Genomic DNA, 17,673 nt, shown 5'->3' with positions numbered 1-17,673 from the left:
CTGGGGACTCGCGTGCCACGGAGGTTCTGTGGATTGTAACATTGAAGTCCGGTAAGAAATGGATGACTTGTCTTTGTAGCAAAATCGCAAAATTTAACCCCAAAAAACCTGTTTGTAAACCCCCCCCCCCCGCGCACTTTAATGCCTCCTGTTCTTGTCTTGCGTTTTCGATGTTCTTAAATTGCATCTAACGTGGCCGCATTACGCGGGAGCTCACCCCCTACCTGTGCCATGTATTCATTATATATGTGATGCCACCTTGGCTTTCTGTCGCTGTTTGCTTCTTCGTCGGGATGCCAAGGCCTGCTCGTGCGTTGTGAACGCTGAATGGAGGTTATTGTAGGAGACGTCTCGGTACGAATAACACACTCTGTGTCACACCGACCGTTCGGTTAGTCCGTCGTTTAACAATAGACCCCTGTCCCCGGTATCAGTACAGACTTCCAGCACAACACGTCGGGGTTCTCTCTCTCTAGATACTTTCTAGGAGCTGGAGGCAGCAAAAAAGACAAATGCAAATTTACAAGGGTGAAGGGGTGTTAATTAAAAAGGGGTCCTTTAAAGACATAGGGGTCTATTCACTAAAGGGAGGGTTTGCTGGAGGGTTGTGTTTCAGCTCCTTGACTTCACCATAAATGATGACGTTTCAGACTCAGCGAGCTTCTGCTGCAGAGCTTGGCGGGCCCTGTACAATGTATAGTTAAATCAGTGACTTTTTTTTTTTTTACTCTCATTGAACTATATATTACACAGGGCCGGTTCAGCCCCTCACGCGGAAAAACCTTCCAGTGTTGGCCCTTCGTAATGGACGGTAAAGCCAAGAAGTTGAAACCGCAACGCTCCATTTAGTGAATAAACCCCATAGTCCTGCTATGTTCTTTAACTTTCTCCTCTGTCCCCGTACTTCGAGAGGCAGAGGACTGGGGTGAGATTAGCTGAGATTCCATCACCAGGGGGCAGAAGTAACACCCAACTAAATGCCACTAACCCCCCTTCCACCCACATTAACCTAAATACTTGGATATTCCCCGGCTATGCCAGCGACACAGACTCGGTGCCACTGTGTTAATGATGGAGCCCAACCACTGAGAGTGTGCACGTGCGTGGTATCTGCGCATGCACACAGGGCTAATGCTCCTGATTGGCTGGCTGACTCAGGGAGCAGTCACTGGTGAAGCTGGGATATGTTGCTCAAAATGCATGGGGAATAAACAGCATAAATGTAAAACCCCCGTCCCTTTCTGTCTGTGTTCTACTTAAAAGAAAAAAAAGTGAATTTTTTATCACAAATCCAAATTGCCATCAGATGTTTATATTGTGAGGAACGACCCAAACTTCGAATAGTTTTCTCACTTAAAACAAACAAAAAAAATCCCACAACCCACGCATGGCGAGGAGGCCTGGCGCTGATTGACAAGACATATCAGACCATGGAGGAGGGAGGCAGCTGCAGCAACAGGGCTGCAACTTCTGTGTCAACTCAAGTATTTATATTAAAGTACTCCCAGAGGGTTAGGGCTGCTTTAATACGCCTTCTTCTTTAATGGGGGTGTCACGGACATTAAACTGTCCCTTTAACCAAATTTAGCACAATATACAATCGGGTCTGTGTTTTTGCTCTATTGATTAAATCTCATCACTGATGTCAGACATCGTTCTCCTTTTACGCAGCAACAGAGTATTTATTGTTTTATATAGCGCCATCATATTCTGTAGTGCTGTACAATGGGTAAACAGGACACGACAAGTAGTTCATAACATAAACAGAAACAGCAGCTGAGGAGAGCCCTGCTCAAAGAGCTTACAATCTGGAGCTTGATATGCCGGAGTCATTAAACTGTCCCTTTGACGGCTGTGTCAGCGCAGCAGAGAATGTTGCTTATCTGCCGCTTGCTGCAGCTTCTGTCTCCGATCGGGTAGGTCACCTGCATGCCCGGTCCACACGTATGTACCGTCACGTCTACGGCATATATTATCTCAAAGGGGGATAGCAGCGTTTTTAGTAAATTTATAGAGGAAATAATGGTGTTGTTTTTTTTATACCCGTTAACTAGGTATCTATGAAGAGCTTAATTTGTCCTGGACTAATATAATCTCCCTTCCAACCCATGGTATTCATTCATATATATATTATATATTTATATATTATATATATTCGGCGCTGTATGCCAGACCCTCTTTGTTTTGTCGGTCAGGACCCGTTGTGATGCAGTCCGCGTTCTTGCCGTTTGTGTATTTAGCAGCAGCTCCGCATCCGGTTCCCGAATGTTTGCTCTGACAGCCGCACCCTGAGTGCGATGTGACGGCACACGTGAGAACACACAGCACACGCTCCGTTTAAAGGGACCCCCTAAGCGAGCAACGGAGGGCATCACGGAAATTTAAAGGGACCTCTCAGCTATCATATGCATTAACGTGCAAACATACCCAGAGTCGCTGATCCCGGACAGCCTCGTTAACATAAAGGCTGCATTAATTTTTATGTGTTTGTCTTTTTTTTTTATTAATGAAGACCAAGCTACTAAGTCTGAGATGAGGGACTATCGAGTATTATATTCAGATATAAGCAGGAATGTTTCTTCGGAAGGGACCGGGAGGATTTCTTAATGAGCCCAATAGCTGGATGCAGCCGTGTATACAGGCAGTCACTTTGGAAGCTGTACTTAGTTACTGTGCCCTGTCATAAAATAATAAATATTCTGGCAGACGGTCCGTTTCATTGGTGGCTATAATGGTGAAGCCAGCCGATAGAAGGTCTGCGAATGTGCCGTGAAATAAGTCGTAATAGTTAATAGGCGGAATGTACGTTGAATGAATTAAGCGATATCGTGAATTAAGGCGATAAATTGAAAATTGACGGGCCATGAATTTCTTTAGTTTCAAGACTATGTGTATGTGACGCACGCGTAGAAGATCATCCAGACCGTTTTGAAGCTGTTGTTCTCGGCGATGTATTTACCTTCGGCGCTGCCCTAGACCTGGCTCGGGGCAGATTCCCCAGCTGCCCCCTCCGAGGCCGCGTCCCGCAAAGCGGAGGCTCCGGGTAGCCAGAGGTCAGAAGTTCCCAGATATGCTGATAACCCAAGAGGGCGATCTCCCTCCCGGTATGGCAGCAGAGTCCGTCTGGGCCGGTTCTTCCGCAGTCTCTGCTGAACCCAAAACTTTTGTATCTAAGTTGCACATGACAAATGGAAATAATACAATGGGACGGATCTGCTGAGGTTTGTTTGCTTAACATACCGGGGAGAGCACTTTACTTTAGTGTCGAAGTGGAACCGCACCTTACGCACCTTACGCTGACCATATAGGCTGCACACGGATGACACGCTGGTCACCTGTCTGGGATTCAAAGGTTAATATGATGCAGAATGAATGATAACATCGAAGGGAAGTCTAAAGGTGAAATTGTGGGTCTTATCTAAACAGAAGCTTTTTGTTGAGCTGTTTTTGTTTCACACTCCTTTGTGTCCTTTGGAGATTGTGTGAGGCATGTAGGGAATTCATTACGCTGGTCCACAGGTCTGGGACCAGCCGTTACTACATTACATTACATTTTATTTATAGAGCACCAACAGAGTCCGTAGCGCTGTTATAATAGGAGGCCGTGAAAAGTGAAAACATTCAATTTGTCAACATATAACAATAACATACATGAGACATAGTGGTACAGAAGGAGGCAACGGACCTGCGCCACTGAGCTTACAATCTAATAGCAGGTTGAGGCGGAATGAGCCAGGGGGTGAGAGTCTGCTTGAGGCTTAGGGTGATTTGTTCATAGCGAGGGTGCTGTTGGGATTGGAAATGTGGGTGAAACATGGTTACTGACAACAAGTAGGGGGAAGCCATCTTTTTTTCTGCCATTCTTCGATTGCTTATCTGTAATTTTACCCAGAATCCCACAGCCTTGCTATTGCTGGCTGCTGCTTCCCAGTTCCACGTAGAAAATCATATATTCTCTGTTTGGTACATAATCGAAACGTAAAGAATAATTTAGATTCCACGGGCAGCCTAAAGCACTAGTGTTATAAATAGAAAGCGGTCCTAGCGGTTCTGGAAACTGGTCGTATCGGCCAATGGAATGTCCCTTTTCTGCACCATAATCTCGTATACATAACCGCAGAGGATTGATGGTCACGCGTTGCTTGTAACACGCGTGTAAATTGTCTCATCGCCATTGGACATCAGAATATTTGTGTCCCGCTCAGCCCGTAGAGAGTCGCGTCCGGCTGTTTAAAGGGAACCAAAAAAAAAAATACGTTTAGGAAACAGAGCTATAAAGATTCCACGGTTGTGGACGATGGATTATTTGTAATGAAACTATAGTGTGTTACATTTATACAGTCTACAATCAACACGCTTGTTACACGCGTTTGTACATAAGTATGTGTGCACGTTATATGTTTAAACGTCTGTTCCATGTCGCTGTCTCTTTAAGGGCTTTTCATTCTATCCCCGCAGGCTTTGCAGAGCAATTTAAAGTACTGTTTACTTCCGAGGCGTCTGATCATCAGTAAGCGGTTGGCGCAATGTCTGCACCCGGCTCTCCCCAGCGGCGTGCACCTCAAAGCCCTGGAGACCTACGAGATCATATTCAAAATAATCGGGACGAAATGGCTGGCCAGAGACCTCTTCCTCTACAGGTAGGAGAAGTACGGCACTGTACCTGTACCATCGCTCGCCGGTATATGGGCAGTCGCTGGTACGTGGGAAGCGTCACTCCCATCGTGCCATCCTGAAACTTTTTTTATTTGGAAGATCTCCGGCAGTAAAGTCAGATTAAAGCTTTATATTTGTTATTTTAATTCATTTTGAAATATTATTATTTTAACTTACGTAACACCATTGTATTTGTGTATACCGTATTCAGTCGATTATAAGACAACCCCCCCCCCAAAATCTGAATATTAATTTAGGAAGAAAAAGTCTGAATATAAGACGAGTACGTTTTATAATTAAGTTTTAAGTTATAAGTTTTACAGTAAATATTCATGTAAAGCAGGGCTTGACAAATTTGTTGTGAATCTCGGCGCCAGGTAAAAAAGTTAGGAGCCAGGATTTTTTTAAACTAACAGTTGGTTAGGAGGGATCGGATCATCATCAGCCCACTTACTAAACTCACAGCGTTTGACCTGGAAGCACCCTGGACTTTCAGGTCAGTGCTGGTTTTTTTTTTTTTTATACATTTTTGTTTTTTTTTAACTCTTTCGATGCTGATGTTCCATTGGAGCACAGCATTGACTGATATTTAGTCCCCACAAGCTTGTGAGGACAAATGTTAACCCCTGCAATGCCAGGAATGTGTCATACACAATTGTGGCATTGAAGGGGTTAACGCTGCACTGTCCCTCTCATGGAGCAATCAGGCAGCAGCGGGGTGTTGGGGCTGCTCTCCACACTCATGTGGAGACCGAAGAACCCTCTCCCCCTGTCCCTGAAGCTGCCTCTGGCAGCTGGGACTCAATTGCTGGTCTATAGAGCAGCCATTGCAGGGAGGGGAGTCTTTGATGACTGCTGTAGGCTTCCATGCCTACAATAATCATCAAAGGGCTTGTGGGGGCTCGTTTTTGCTGTTGCTGGCCTGCCTGGGCTTCTAGGCAGACCACCAGCAGCAGAGCCCCCTGCAAAACGGGAATTAACTCCTAAATGCCGCGATCGCGGCATTGAAGGGGTTAACACTGCACTGTCGCTCTCATGGAGCGATCAGGCAGCAGGGGGGGTGTTGGGTCAGGTCCCCACACTTGTGTGGGGGCCCAATCAACACTGAACCCTCTTCCCTGAAGCTGCCTGTGGCAGCTGAAAACACGATTGCTGGTTTTGCAGCAACCGCGTTTTCAGCCTACAGGATCACTCCGTGGGAGGGATCTCAGGCTCGGGGGCGGGTTCTGAGTGGCTGTGCTGTCTGCCCAGACTCCTGGGCAGATAGCAGCAGCAGCGCCCCCGTGTGGTAGCTCAGCCTCTTACATCCACAATCTTTTCTGGATGTAAGAGGCTGACAAAACCTAGGCGCCAGGACAAAATTCTGTGTCGCCATGGCGACCTGGCGCCTGGGATTTGTCGAGCCCTGATGTAAACTATTTTTTTCATATTTAATAAAAGCTATGATTGAGAAAAAAATGTTTTTTTGTTTTTATTTGCCAACCTGCCCCCCAGTTATGCACATCTGCCCCCAGGCTTGCCACTCTGCCCCCCTATATGCCACTCTGTCCCATGATATGCCTTATACAGAGCTGTGGAATCGGCCGGCGCTTCATAAATAAATGTCATCTAATGTTGTACCCCACTATATGCCACTCTCCCTCCCTGATATGCCTTTGACCCCCCCTATATGCCACTCTGCCTCCAGAAATGCCGTAAATGGCATTTCATTGGACAGAGTGGCACATAAGGGTATAAGGCATTTCTGGAGGCAAAGTGACATATAGGGGGTTAAAAAGCATATCATGGGGCACTCAGAAAAGCCTTAAGCCACCCATACAACACTCTGTTGTCACTTATTGTTTGCCTTTTTAATGTCCGTTTTGTGTCTCCTTTCTCTGAAGTTCCGGCTTGTTCCCGCTGCTGTCCCACGCAGCCATGTCCGTGAGGCCGGTGCTCCTAGGTCTGTACGAGACGTATTTCCTTCCTCTTCAGAAATCGCTACTGCCGAGTCTTCAGGCCTTCATCACGGGCTTACTCCCAGGACTGGAAGAGGGCTCTGAAATTTACGAGAGGTAATCACAGGATCGCTCTCCTGGTATAAGAGTTGGGGGGCCTGATCTAATCTGTAAAGACTGAGATCTTAATCAGTTATTTATCAACCCTATTATTGTTCTGAACAATGAAATCAACAAATATACAAAATTAACGGTAACCTGAACACGCAAGACATCTGTGTACAATAAGAGAAGAGGGCACTGGTCCGAAGAGCTTACAATCTATCAGTCAAAACAAAAAAAGATGACCGTTTACCTCCTCAAAATAGAAAAGGATGAGTAGCATTATCCCCATAGAGGTTATGTTGGTTCCGTGTGACGCGGCACAGCTATCCGAGCTGGAGTTTTAAAGGTAATAAACAGAACGGGGTCCACGTTATTTATTGATCGATGATAAGCTTGCGAGCACGGCTCTACGGGGGCAAAATGATGCTTAGTAACCTGCGTTATAAACATAAATTAATGAAATGAAATAAAATTCCCAAACTCACCCACTCCTCGACAATCCATCGGTTAGAATCTTTCAGTATAAATGGCACGTGTTCCAAGACAAATCTTTTTGTTGTCTTCCTGAGGACGGACATGTTACTCCAGAGGCTGGCCGCGGTGGAAGGACAGGAGGTGTTCTACGGCGCGCTCTGGGGCAGCGTCCTGGTCAACAGTTCCATCAGACTCCCGGCCTCGCTTTTTGTTGTCGGTCACATTAACAGAGACCTACCTGCCAAAGCACAGAGCCACATGCTGGGCAACGACAGTCAGCTGGCTGTAAGTATGTCGGGTGATATAAATGACAATGCGCATGCGTTCCAGGAACCTCGGCGGACCTCCTCACTATGGCGCTACCGCTGTAGGAATGCAAGGACAAGAAGGAATTTGTGTATTTTCTTCTAGGCGTAGTCTTCCCCTCCCTCATCGTACGCTGTAACACTATTTTGTGCCTTCTGTCTGCAGATTAAAGCTCTCTGCGTCTCCGTTATGGATTCAAATGTTCTCGTGCAGAGGAACACGCTGGAGATTCTGCTCGTCTACTTCCCGTTCCATGCAGCTCTGGTACGCTCTGAGTTGGTGCTGATGTTTGTTAGTTGGTACCTGTGGTGTGCGTTGTGTGGAAGACGCTTGCTGTGCATCTTGAAAGTTGCTAAGAATAATTTCTTGCCCCTAACAAGACGGTTTGAGCCGTAGAAGCCGACCAACTTTTCAGTAAGACGTCTTGCATCATCGATCCGGGAACATACCCCTCCTGAGCTTCTTGCAAGCGATTCTGTGAATTGAGGCTTGTATTGTCGGGGTATCTTATGCCACCAAGATAACCACAAAGTACCCTTTGCCAATGCTGCTTTAAGGGAATGGGGGCATTGGGCTTCTACTCCTCTCTAGGAGAAGATGAATGAAAACAGGGTCCAGATAAACAGTTCTGAAACATCAAATTCCACCCTAGTTCCTTCTCACCCAAAACTATTCTATGAGTTGAGTATTCGCTTGATGGTCGGTACGTATGCTCACTGGCCATTGTATCAATGGGCCTCTAACGTGTCTCTAAATTGGCTATTTCTTTGTGTAGGTGCCCGGTGAATGCCCGATCCTGCTTCTCGAAGCCGATTTCATTCGCATTCTGTCGGCGTCTATCCAAACTGTCCTCAGGAGGGACATGTCGCTGAACAGGAGGTTATTTGCCTGGTTGCTGGGTAAGTGAAATGTAGGGGGTCCCAATCCCCTCTGGTTTTACAGCTTCCATTATGCCATCATGTGCTACTGAAACTACCCAGCAAATGTGTTTGTGGCCAACACCAACCCAACTGCTGCTTCCCATAGTCCACTTTCCATCCGCTATTATTCATACGGGTTTAGAAAAATAGAATGGTGGGTTTGTCCACAGTAAAGTTTTAGTCTGTTGTAAGCCAAACATGGCTGTATCAATGGGACGTTAGCCGGCCAGAGGGGCGATTGTCTTCTGGGCTCCTCTGATTGAAAGATATTGGGCCCTAAATCCTTTATTATTGACAGGCCACCAAGGATGGTCCTGCTTCCCAGGCTCATTGTTGCAAAAGTGATCTGAGATGCCATGAAAGGTAGAACAACATGGGATTTGTAGCTTGCTGATTGCCGGACCTTTTCCCTACCGAGAAGTTCTAATGTAGACAATAAGGCAAATACTTTTACGTTACAGGGTTTGATATCAAAGGGGGATTCGTGGCGCCGCAGCTGAAAGTATCCGGAGAGGATGAAGAATACTGTAACAGTTTTTTTGCGAAGTACTCAAAGGATTTTTTGGTTCAGGTGAGTTTGACTTTTTCTATCAATACTCGCGTCATGGGATCCTCCGTCATGGAGGGTTCCAAGTCTGTTAATTATTTAGGGTGTTCCTGTAATCAAGTTATACAACATTTACAGCTAATTGGGACTCTACTTATGTTGGGTCATCTCGTAGGTGGCAGCAAGCAAATTTGTACCGCACATCCTCACTTTGTGCTCCCCCGTTAATTTGATCTTGGTGTAGGGTTGGCCGGACTTGCCTAGGGTCCAATTGAAAATGTATCCAGCTCTAGCCGAACATTGAGCAATATATTATATTAAGATAGACCTTAACCCTTTAATGCAGTTGCCTGTAGCGGGTATAACCTATTAGTAGCCCTTGACTAATCAATGACACTTATGTGATGGTTACCCAGCAGATAACTGGTTATCAACATATTATCCAGCACATTGTGAGCTCAGCAGCCACGCAGTTTGGGATTATTTTAGTTTCTCTTGTATGCTAATTTTACATTTCAAATGATTTTGTTTATTATAATGTACTAAATTTTACGAACTGTAACAGTTAAATAGGTGTCTGCACTTGTCCTGCTGTTCTCTCATTTTCAATTTTCTCCCCCGCAGGCTCTGATGCAGATATTACACCAGAATATCCCACATTCAGACCTTGACCAAGGACTACAAGTTTGCCTGAAGCCTTTCCGGATCCTCCTCAGTCTCCTGGACAAGCCGGAGATAGGTAATGGAGCCATCGCAAGCCATCAGAGAATAGGACCCCTGTTTGGTACAGAGCCCACTGTTGTTACAGGTTACAGCACATGGGTCATGGTTTCAACATTTTTATGTAGATTGATATATAAACTACCATTCAGAAATACAGTGCATAGGTTGCCAGTGTTGTAAGTAACTATTGTAGGTCCTTTATCACTCCCATCACTCCTGTGTTCCAATGGTCCTTTATCACTCCCATCACTCCTGTGTTCCAATGGTCCTTTATCACTCCCATCACTCCTGTGTTCCAATGGTCCTTTATCACTCCCATCACTCCTGTGTTCCAATGGCCCTTTATCACTCCCATCAATCCTGTGTTCCAATGGCGCGTTGTGTTCGCTGATCCAAGTTTAAGCTTAAAAGGCTAATTGAGCGTTAGAAAACGCTTTTGTAGTTATGTTACAGCGAGAAATATCCTTGTTTTCACCCCCATAAAAAGTGACCCCAAACTTTTGAACAGTAGTGGATGTCCACAGTTTCCTGAGCGCTGTACACGAACCGGACACAGACCACAGTGTTTAGGGGGGACTGCAGACTGATATTGTACCCTGTAACTCAGGGGTCGGCAAATTAGGTTTAGATTTTGGAAGTTTTAATAAAGTATTGATCGATTACATTAAATATTTGGCAAATATGTATTAATGATAATCCGTGTAATAAAGAATTGATAGATACATTAGTGAAAACATGATTCCATTTAATAAGATTATACAATCATTAAAACCAAATTGTTGGTAAATAAAGTTAATCATTGTTAATATTACATAAATAAATTCATTAAGTGATTGGAGAAAAATCAGTTCCGTATTCAGTAAAGTTGGTAATTAGTACATTATTAAACAAATGAAGCAATATGAATGTACCTGGAATGGTGCGTGACCCTGTGCCGCGTGTATCCATCAGTCTCCTCTCCATCCCCAGGTGCCACTAACCCTAGGCTCACCCCTGACACACGATAACACTATACGCTGACGTGCGCATGCACTCACGCTAACGCCATACATCAACATACACTTACACACTCCAACAGCATACAGTAACAGACACACGCTGACATCATATATTGACACTCATGTACACGCATGCTAACGCCATGCACTGATACACACAACCAAACACTATATGCTCACATACACACTCATGCTAACACCACACTCCACAGTGACAATACACATATATAAAATATATACACTTTAACACTATGCACACACACACACACACACACACACAGTGAATCTGGCACTACAATACAGTAGACGTACCAACTCTGGTACTATACATTTACATACACACTGACTCTGACACTACAGTATGCTTACGCATACACACATACATACATACATGCATACATACACACGCTAACCCCCCTCGCTCACCACGCTGCGCTGCTGCCTGTCTTCCACCCCGGGGTCACGTAATGCATGACGTTCACCACCCGTCAGCTCCTGTTCGGGCCGCTGCAAGAGCCGGTGTGCACATGTGTGGCCCCCAGTGGGTTTAATAACAGCATTTTACTGTTAGCGATTGCATGCATTAAACAGTCAAAACTATTGTACAGTTTTATTTTTGTTATTACCTGTTTATAGTTAGTAAACCGCGTCTAGAGGTGTGCTTATTATACTCTGGTTTAATTTCAGGTCCGCCCGTAGTGGGGGATTTATTTCTGGAAGTGATCCGAGCCTTTTACGCGTATTGTAAGGATGCACTAGGGGCAGACATCAAGCTGAGCTACGGACAGACCGGCAGCCAGCTCATAAGGTACATTTACAAAAAAAATGAAATAAAAGTTGCTAAAATATTCCTCGTCTTCCGCCGCAGTTCCTATAGCTTCTTGGTCATTCTTCCAATTTATGCCGTTTTTGTGTGGGGTTTTTTTCAGCGCAATTAAAGAAAACAAAAACGCGTCTGAGATTGTCAAGACTGTGAATTTACTGATCACGTCTCTGAGCTCAGACTTCCTCTGGGATTACATGACTACGTGCTTTGAGGATTGTTTCAGGTGGGTGATCAAGTGGCGGCTACTCCATTATAATCATTTCTAGACATATACACCTCGTTCAGCCTGTTTTCTCTCTTTCAACTGCTTTGTTAAATCACTTTTTGAGAATACCTGTCGCTCAGGAATATCCGGTAACCCCTTCTTATCCATTACAACGTTCCATGATGGCACCGAACGATGCATGTAGAATTTAACGGCTTGTTGTCTTGGGTGCCACGGCCGGTAGGTCCCCGGTGCAGAAAGGAATCAATAGCCACCTGATCTCTAGGATTCGTGATCGCCGGCCAAAGCTTTTTCATTGATTGTTTTGGGGCTTTATTCTTCTGTTAACAGTAATTATTATAGTAATTGGGTCGTGGATCTTTCTGGCCTTAGAAAAGTATGTTGTTAGGGACATTTAGGAGATAAAATAGGCAAAACCAGTATTCTATCACGTACACAAAATGAGGACGCTGTTAATTATTGTAGGACCACATCCACAATATTAATATAAAGAGAGAGCCTAAATTTTTTCTCTGATCCTAAATCCTTTCAGATTGCACCAAAAATTATAATTTATAAAATGAGATATTATACCATCACGATAGAAAATCAAAATATTATTTATTGTAAAAACACAAGCTTTTAAAGACGGGGTTATAATAAGATGTTACTTATTATAATTAGGACTTCTTAGCATATTTGCACCATTGTATTTCCATCATTCACCTCTAAGAGACGCTCTGGTCTAAGAAGTAACTTTAAGACAATGACAAATACATCTGGAGTTTGTCCTTGATCGCACATATCTCTAGAAGTTACCTCCTAGGTAGTAAATCAGTTTCGGGGGGGGGGGGGGGGGGGGGTCTTGCAATGTATCCCCCATTCCAATTTACATTCCTAGAGATAAGCAGCTTCTACTCCTTACATTTCCCATAGAAGATACACTGATTAGGAAATATTTGCTGAGGCAGCTATATTCATAAAAGCTTCTTTGTTCTCAATATAGAGAGAAGGAGGACAGAAAAAAATCCTTTATATGATTAAGGAAACAAAATAGTCTCTGACTCCATTTTCTGTTCATGTAATATACACAAATACTTGTTTTCTCGCCTAAAATATCTGACAATGTTGATCCCCACATATATATATCTATATATATATATATATATATATATATCTAGACTGTAAGCTCATTTGATCAGGGCCCTCCTCACCTGTTGTCTCTAAGTCAATTTGTTATGTTATATATACTACTTGTTATGTCCTGTCTACCCATTGTACAGCGCTACAGAATTTGATGGCGCTATATAAAACTAGTTCAGTGTACAGATTTTATTTTCTGTCCATGTCACAAATTGCATGGTTGATCCCCGATGGTGAAAGCCGTCTCTGTTTAGACGGCATCATAATGATTGCGGTGAAGTTGCGGTGATTTATCTTACCGTTTATGTGTAATGACTTCTTTTCTTTTGTTTTGGCTCTTAGGGGAAAGTCTCTCGATGCCTCCCGTTCCGTGGGCCGAGCTCCGTCTGTGTCTGAGATCTGCGCTTTAATGGTGTTTCTACTGGATGTAATTCCTCTGGTATGGGAGATCTCTCCCCATTCTCCATTCAGTTACTTTACCCTAATAGCAATAAACCAGTGTGTACTTAGAATATCATATTAACCCTTTTTAAATACGCACCAAATCACTCGGATTTGTCATTCAATATGGTGAAATGTGATCGTTCTAATTGGGTGAGGGCATGGAGAAGAGAAGCAGATGGCACATGATGAATAACTGGTATTACATACAAATCCATGATGCTTGGCAGGCATGTAGCACATCGTGGGACATAAAAATAATTCCAAAGTGCAAGGGGCTAACATCCCATGCATTGAAAAGAAAGGGATCTATCGGAAAAGTATACATGGTCATAGCTGTGGTCCGTTTATTGATGACCACCCTTGTCCCAGCCGCACATGGCGCGCCAAAGAGAGGTTTTTAATCTCGTTCGCTTTAGAAACCTTCTAGAGCCGTAGCCGGTGTATCAGAGAATGACTTCTTCCCTTCCTTCTTCAGGAGCTGTATTCCGAAGTCCAAACCCAGTACCTGCCGCAGATGCTCAGTTATATGGCTCAGTCTCTGTCGGAGAACATGGACCTGCTGAGCCTGCCCGAGCTCACTCAGGCGCTCAAGACGTGTTTCAAAGTTCTCAGCAAAGTTCAGATGCCGCCGGCCTATCTGGACATGGAAAGTCTGAGCCCAGACTCTGTAAGTAGCAGCAATGGAAATCAGACACGGCAGAACCATCTTTCCGTTCACGTTTGCTGTCCCTTTAAAATACGGCATTGGCCCGATTATAGGCCGCACTTTTTTCCAGTAATTTAAATTTGTGGGGATGCAGCCTATAATCGGGTGTTTAGCATTTTTACCTTCTCCGGGGTGTCTGAAAGACCGGATCAGAAGACTGCAGAGCGTTTTTCGGTAGTGCCGTCCGGCGAAAATGCGGTCCCTGATTATTGATTCTCAGCGTTGATGTAGATGAGGCAGACTTGTTTAGGAAGGAGGGTGGGAGCCTCCTACCATACATTAAATGTAAAAAAAAATATATATATATATATAATATATATATATATATATTTATTTTTCTTTTCTTTTCTTTTCTTCGAGCCAATACGGTAACTGGATTTGCAGTGGCTGTGTAGCAGCGCATACTCATGTTGATTTGTGTTTTACTTATTTTATCAGTGTGTCCCAATCATCCATGTTTAATGTTTACTTGCTACAAAAATGAATTGGCAGCAAAAATTATTTCTTTGTATAATTGTCTCCTATTAAACCAATATTTTCCAGATTTAGAAATGCACAGGTTTGCCTTTTGGATGTATGAAGCGTCTGATTTCTCACAACTATAAATACCTACATATAGCACGGCAATTTTCTCACTTCATGATTTCACTTTAGAGTCCAACCAAAGAAACCATAAGAATAAAAGCAGTCGGTGAAACTGATGTTGATTCTGTAGAAGAAGACCCTGTTTTTCCTCCACTCAAATCCGAAGACAGCGGTATTGGCCTAAGCGCGTCCTCTCCGGAGCTGTCCCAACACCTGCGGGTACCCAGGGTGTCCCCGGAGAAAGGAGACGTTTGGAAGAAAGGCGGCAATGTGCAGAAGACCCTGCAGTGCATCCAGGAACTGGTGGCCACCTTCGCCAGTAGGCAGTTCTTCGGGATTCAGCTGCAGGAACAGAATAATGGGAGAAGCTCCCAGGTGAGTGTGGCGGCAGATGGTAAAGATGGAAGCACAAAGAAGAGGGGGTCTTGGGAACCTAAGCAAATCACCGTACCCCAGTTCAAACAGATGCTGACGGACTTTTTCACGCCGCGGCCACCTGTAACCAAACAGAAGAACGAGAAGGCTGACTTCTCCCCAGGACTCCCCCATAATAAGAGGATTAATAGTAAAGCGTCTGACGAGGAATGGGACATTGACCGTTTCATACAGAACATGGGCAAAGTTACAGTGGACTGCAGGGAAGCCTTCGCTGCCGCTTGCCACTTTTTACTGGACTGTGCCACCTTTCCTGTCTACCTGTCCGAGGAAGAAACCGACCACCTGTATTCTACTCTCTTTCAGCATCCTGGTAGGAGACAATAGAATTGTATGTTTCAAAAAATAAATAGATGTTCTGCTTTATATTTAAATACAATTCAGAAATATTAGGGCAACGAAGATACTTTACCAGCTGAAACAGCTTGTTGTTCGTTCTTTCTCTCGTTTTACAAGGTTCTGGAGAAGCCAGCTTCCCTCTCTGGTTTAAATCCCTCATGACCATATGTTGTTGTGTGAAGGATTGTTATATCCAGAACGTAGCCATTTCTACATTGCTGGAAGTCATCAATCACTCCCAGTCCTTGTCTCTTGTGATGGAAGATCGGATGAGGAGAGCGAAGACCTCGGGATACAGCGCAGTCTTCGGGAAGCTGCAGATGGTCACAGTCCCACCAGTCGCTCCAGGGGTCCTGAAACTTATTGCAGAGAAAACAGACTTCTACCTGGTGTGTATGAGAACGAGAAAACCCAACATAGCCAATATTCACTATACGAGACATCGTAGGCAGGCAGACCGGCAAAGCAGTGGGAAGATAAATGCTGTGTAAGCAAAAAGGAGAGCCGAGCGTATGGAATTTGATTATGTATTAATTTGTCAGTCTGTACAGTTCTGGAAACCAAACATCTAAAAGGACAGGAAGAAAAATTGTCCTTGGACCTTAAGTTAACTTGCATTATTTAAGGTTTCAAAAGCTTGTCCAGATATCTCAAAGAAGCTGCTAATACAGATTGCAATGATAGTTTATGATTACTCAGAATTACTAACGAAGCACTGCGTGTAGAATGAGGGAATGTGCCCAGGTATGGATCAGACATCTAGAACAGTGAAGGTCAGCGTATTGTAGGCTACGACTTCCAAAATACCCAGTACAGTTATAATAGGGAACTCTAATAAGAGTGCGGCGTTTGAAGGTAGAATTGTATACAGCTAGAGGACTGCATTAATTCAGCACCAAAGTTGTGCAGGTGTTACTTGTTACAACCTACTTGTTTGCCGTTACAAGCTTAATGTGATACTTGTGGTTTGTCTCTGTTAACACAACCGCACTGCTTACAGAGAGTGGCCCACGTGCTGTGGAATCAGCTGAACATGGAGACCAGGGAACATCACATCACGTGCGTGGAGCTCTTCTATCGGCTGCATTGCTTGGCCCCCTCTGCTAATATCTGCGAAGAGATCATCTGCCAAACCCTACTGGACAACGATAAAGTGAGACTTAATGATTTCCAGCTGAATTGTCAGCAGATATACCTTGGTTTTAAATCACAAGAAGTTGTTCAGTTTTTAGAGTCAACTTTGAGATGTCTGTCTCAGAAGTAAAGGGTTTCGTCTCTGGTGTAACAGTCCATTCATAAAGGCCGGACTAATTATTTAATGGATGGGGCTAGGGGCATCCAAATGACAGAAGAAAAAAAATCCACCTTCTTGTTCCCAATTCGAAAAAATGTTATTTGTTACGGCTATGAACAATAGTTAGTATTAATGGGGAGTCGACTTGCATGCCTGTCCAAAAAATCCAAATGGCAGCTTGTCATCAAACCGCAGTGTATAGAACCTTCTCTTTGATTGCGATTCTAATGCGATGCCCCATACTTTCATGATTGAAAATGGGGAAAAAAGGTAGAGTAGACATTAAAAGAAAAAGAAAATGTGCTTCCATAAAGACCTGATTTTTCCAACAGAAGGTGGCGTACGTTTTGTTTTACTGCATCCTTTTTTTTGTGTGTTTATTAGGTCGCCCGTCTGGAAGCGCTATTTCGTTTCTCAGTGATTTGGCATCTGACAAGAGAGATTCAAGGCAGCAGAGTCACTTCACACAACCGTTCGTTCGACAGGTGACAGCACATTACCGTCATCGTCGTACGCCTTCGTATATTGTTATAAGATGAAACTTTACGTAAAATAACAAGTATTACACTGCAAAGAAACACCCAGGAGATATATTTGTCTTTTTTACATGGATGACAAAACAAAAGTTTTTAGGCTCAATGTTTTCTCGATGCTCAATCTGCATCATATAAAAAAAGTTAGAAATATTTCTCATATAATACATATTCGGGTATCTGTATACCTATTATCAAGTGCAGAATGATATGCAGACGGCTTGTTATAGATCCCCGCGTGACTTTATGCTCGGTTTGTAGGTCTTTGTTCGTAGTGCTTGATAGCCTGAACTGTTCCGACGGTGCCATTGGCGCAGCTGCTCAGGGTTGGCTGATCCGAGCCCTCTCCTTAAACGATGTTGCCAGGATCCTGGAGCCCGTGTTACTGCTCCTGCTCCATCCGAAGACCCAGCGCACTTCCATTCACTGTATCAAGCAGAAAGACGCATCAGGTTAGGAGACCTGAGTATCGGGAGTGATAATAGCTTTTCTTTTTG

The 17,673-nt window shown here is 44.1% G+C and overlaps 1 protein-coding gene across 1 annotated transcript in view; it reads left to right on the top strand.

Moving 5' to 3' along the window:
* The window catches only part of LOC149275836 (protein DOP1B-like), a 35,486-nt gene that overhangs the window by 3,240 nt on the left and 14,573 nt on the right, over nucleotides 1–17,673 (top strand). The window contains exons 2-17 of the mRNA XM_089504233.1: nucleotides 4,459–4,640; nucleotides 6,540–6,710; nucleotides 7,268–7,457; nucleotides 7,644–7,742; nucleotides 8,254–8,377; nucleotides 8,860–8,969; nucleotides 9,570–9,684; nucleotides 11,354–11,474; nucleotides 11,596–11,715; nucleotides 13,183–13,279; nucleotides 13,760–13,951; nucleotides 14,645–15,323; nucleotides 15,467–15,738; nucleotides 16,350–16,502; nucleotides 17,028–17,128; nucleotides 17,438–17,628. Of these exons, the coding sequence (XP_089360359.1) occupies nucleotides 4,459–4,640; nucleotides 6,540–6,710; nucleotides 7,268–7,457; nucleotides 7,644–7,742; nucleotides 8,254–8,377; nucleotides 8,860–8,969; nucleotides 9,570–9,684; nucleotides 11,354–11,474; nucleotides 11,596–11,715; nucleotides 13,183–13,279; nucleotides 13,760–13,951; nucleotides 14,645–15,323; nucleotides 15,467–15,738; nucleotides 16,350–16,502; nucleotides 17,028–17,128; nucleotides 17,438–17,628 (2,917 nt within the window). The remainder of the gene's footprint in view (nucleotides 1–4,458; nucleotides 4,641–6,539; nucleotides 6,711–7,267; nucleotides 7,458–7,643; nucleotides 7,743–8,253; nucleotides 8,378–8,859; nucleotides 8,970–9,569; nucleotides 9,685–11,353; nucleotides 11,475–11,595; nucleotides 11,716–13,182; nucleotides 13,280–13,759; nucleotides 13,952–14,644; nucleotides 15,324–15,466; nucleotides 15,739–16,349; nucleotides 16,503–17,027; nucleotides 17,129–17,437; nucleotides 17,629–17,673) is intronic.

The sequence above is a fragment of the Sceloporus occidentalis genome, unplaced genomic scaffold (assembly GCF_023333645.1).
Source record: "Sceloporus occidentalis isolate IW3139 unplaced genomic scaffold, rSceOcc1.0.p SCAF_262, whole genome shotgun sequence".
In the NCBI taxonomy this organism is placed as follows: Eukaryota; Metazoa; Chordata; class Lepidosauria; order Squamata; family Phrynosomatidae; genus Sceloporus; species Sceloporus occidentalis.
The sequence above is the reverse complement of the archived record's forward strand: the minus strand, read 5'-3'. Positions and strand labels throughout refer to the sequence as shown.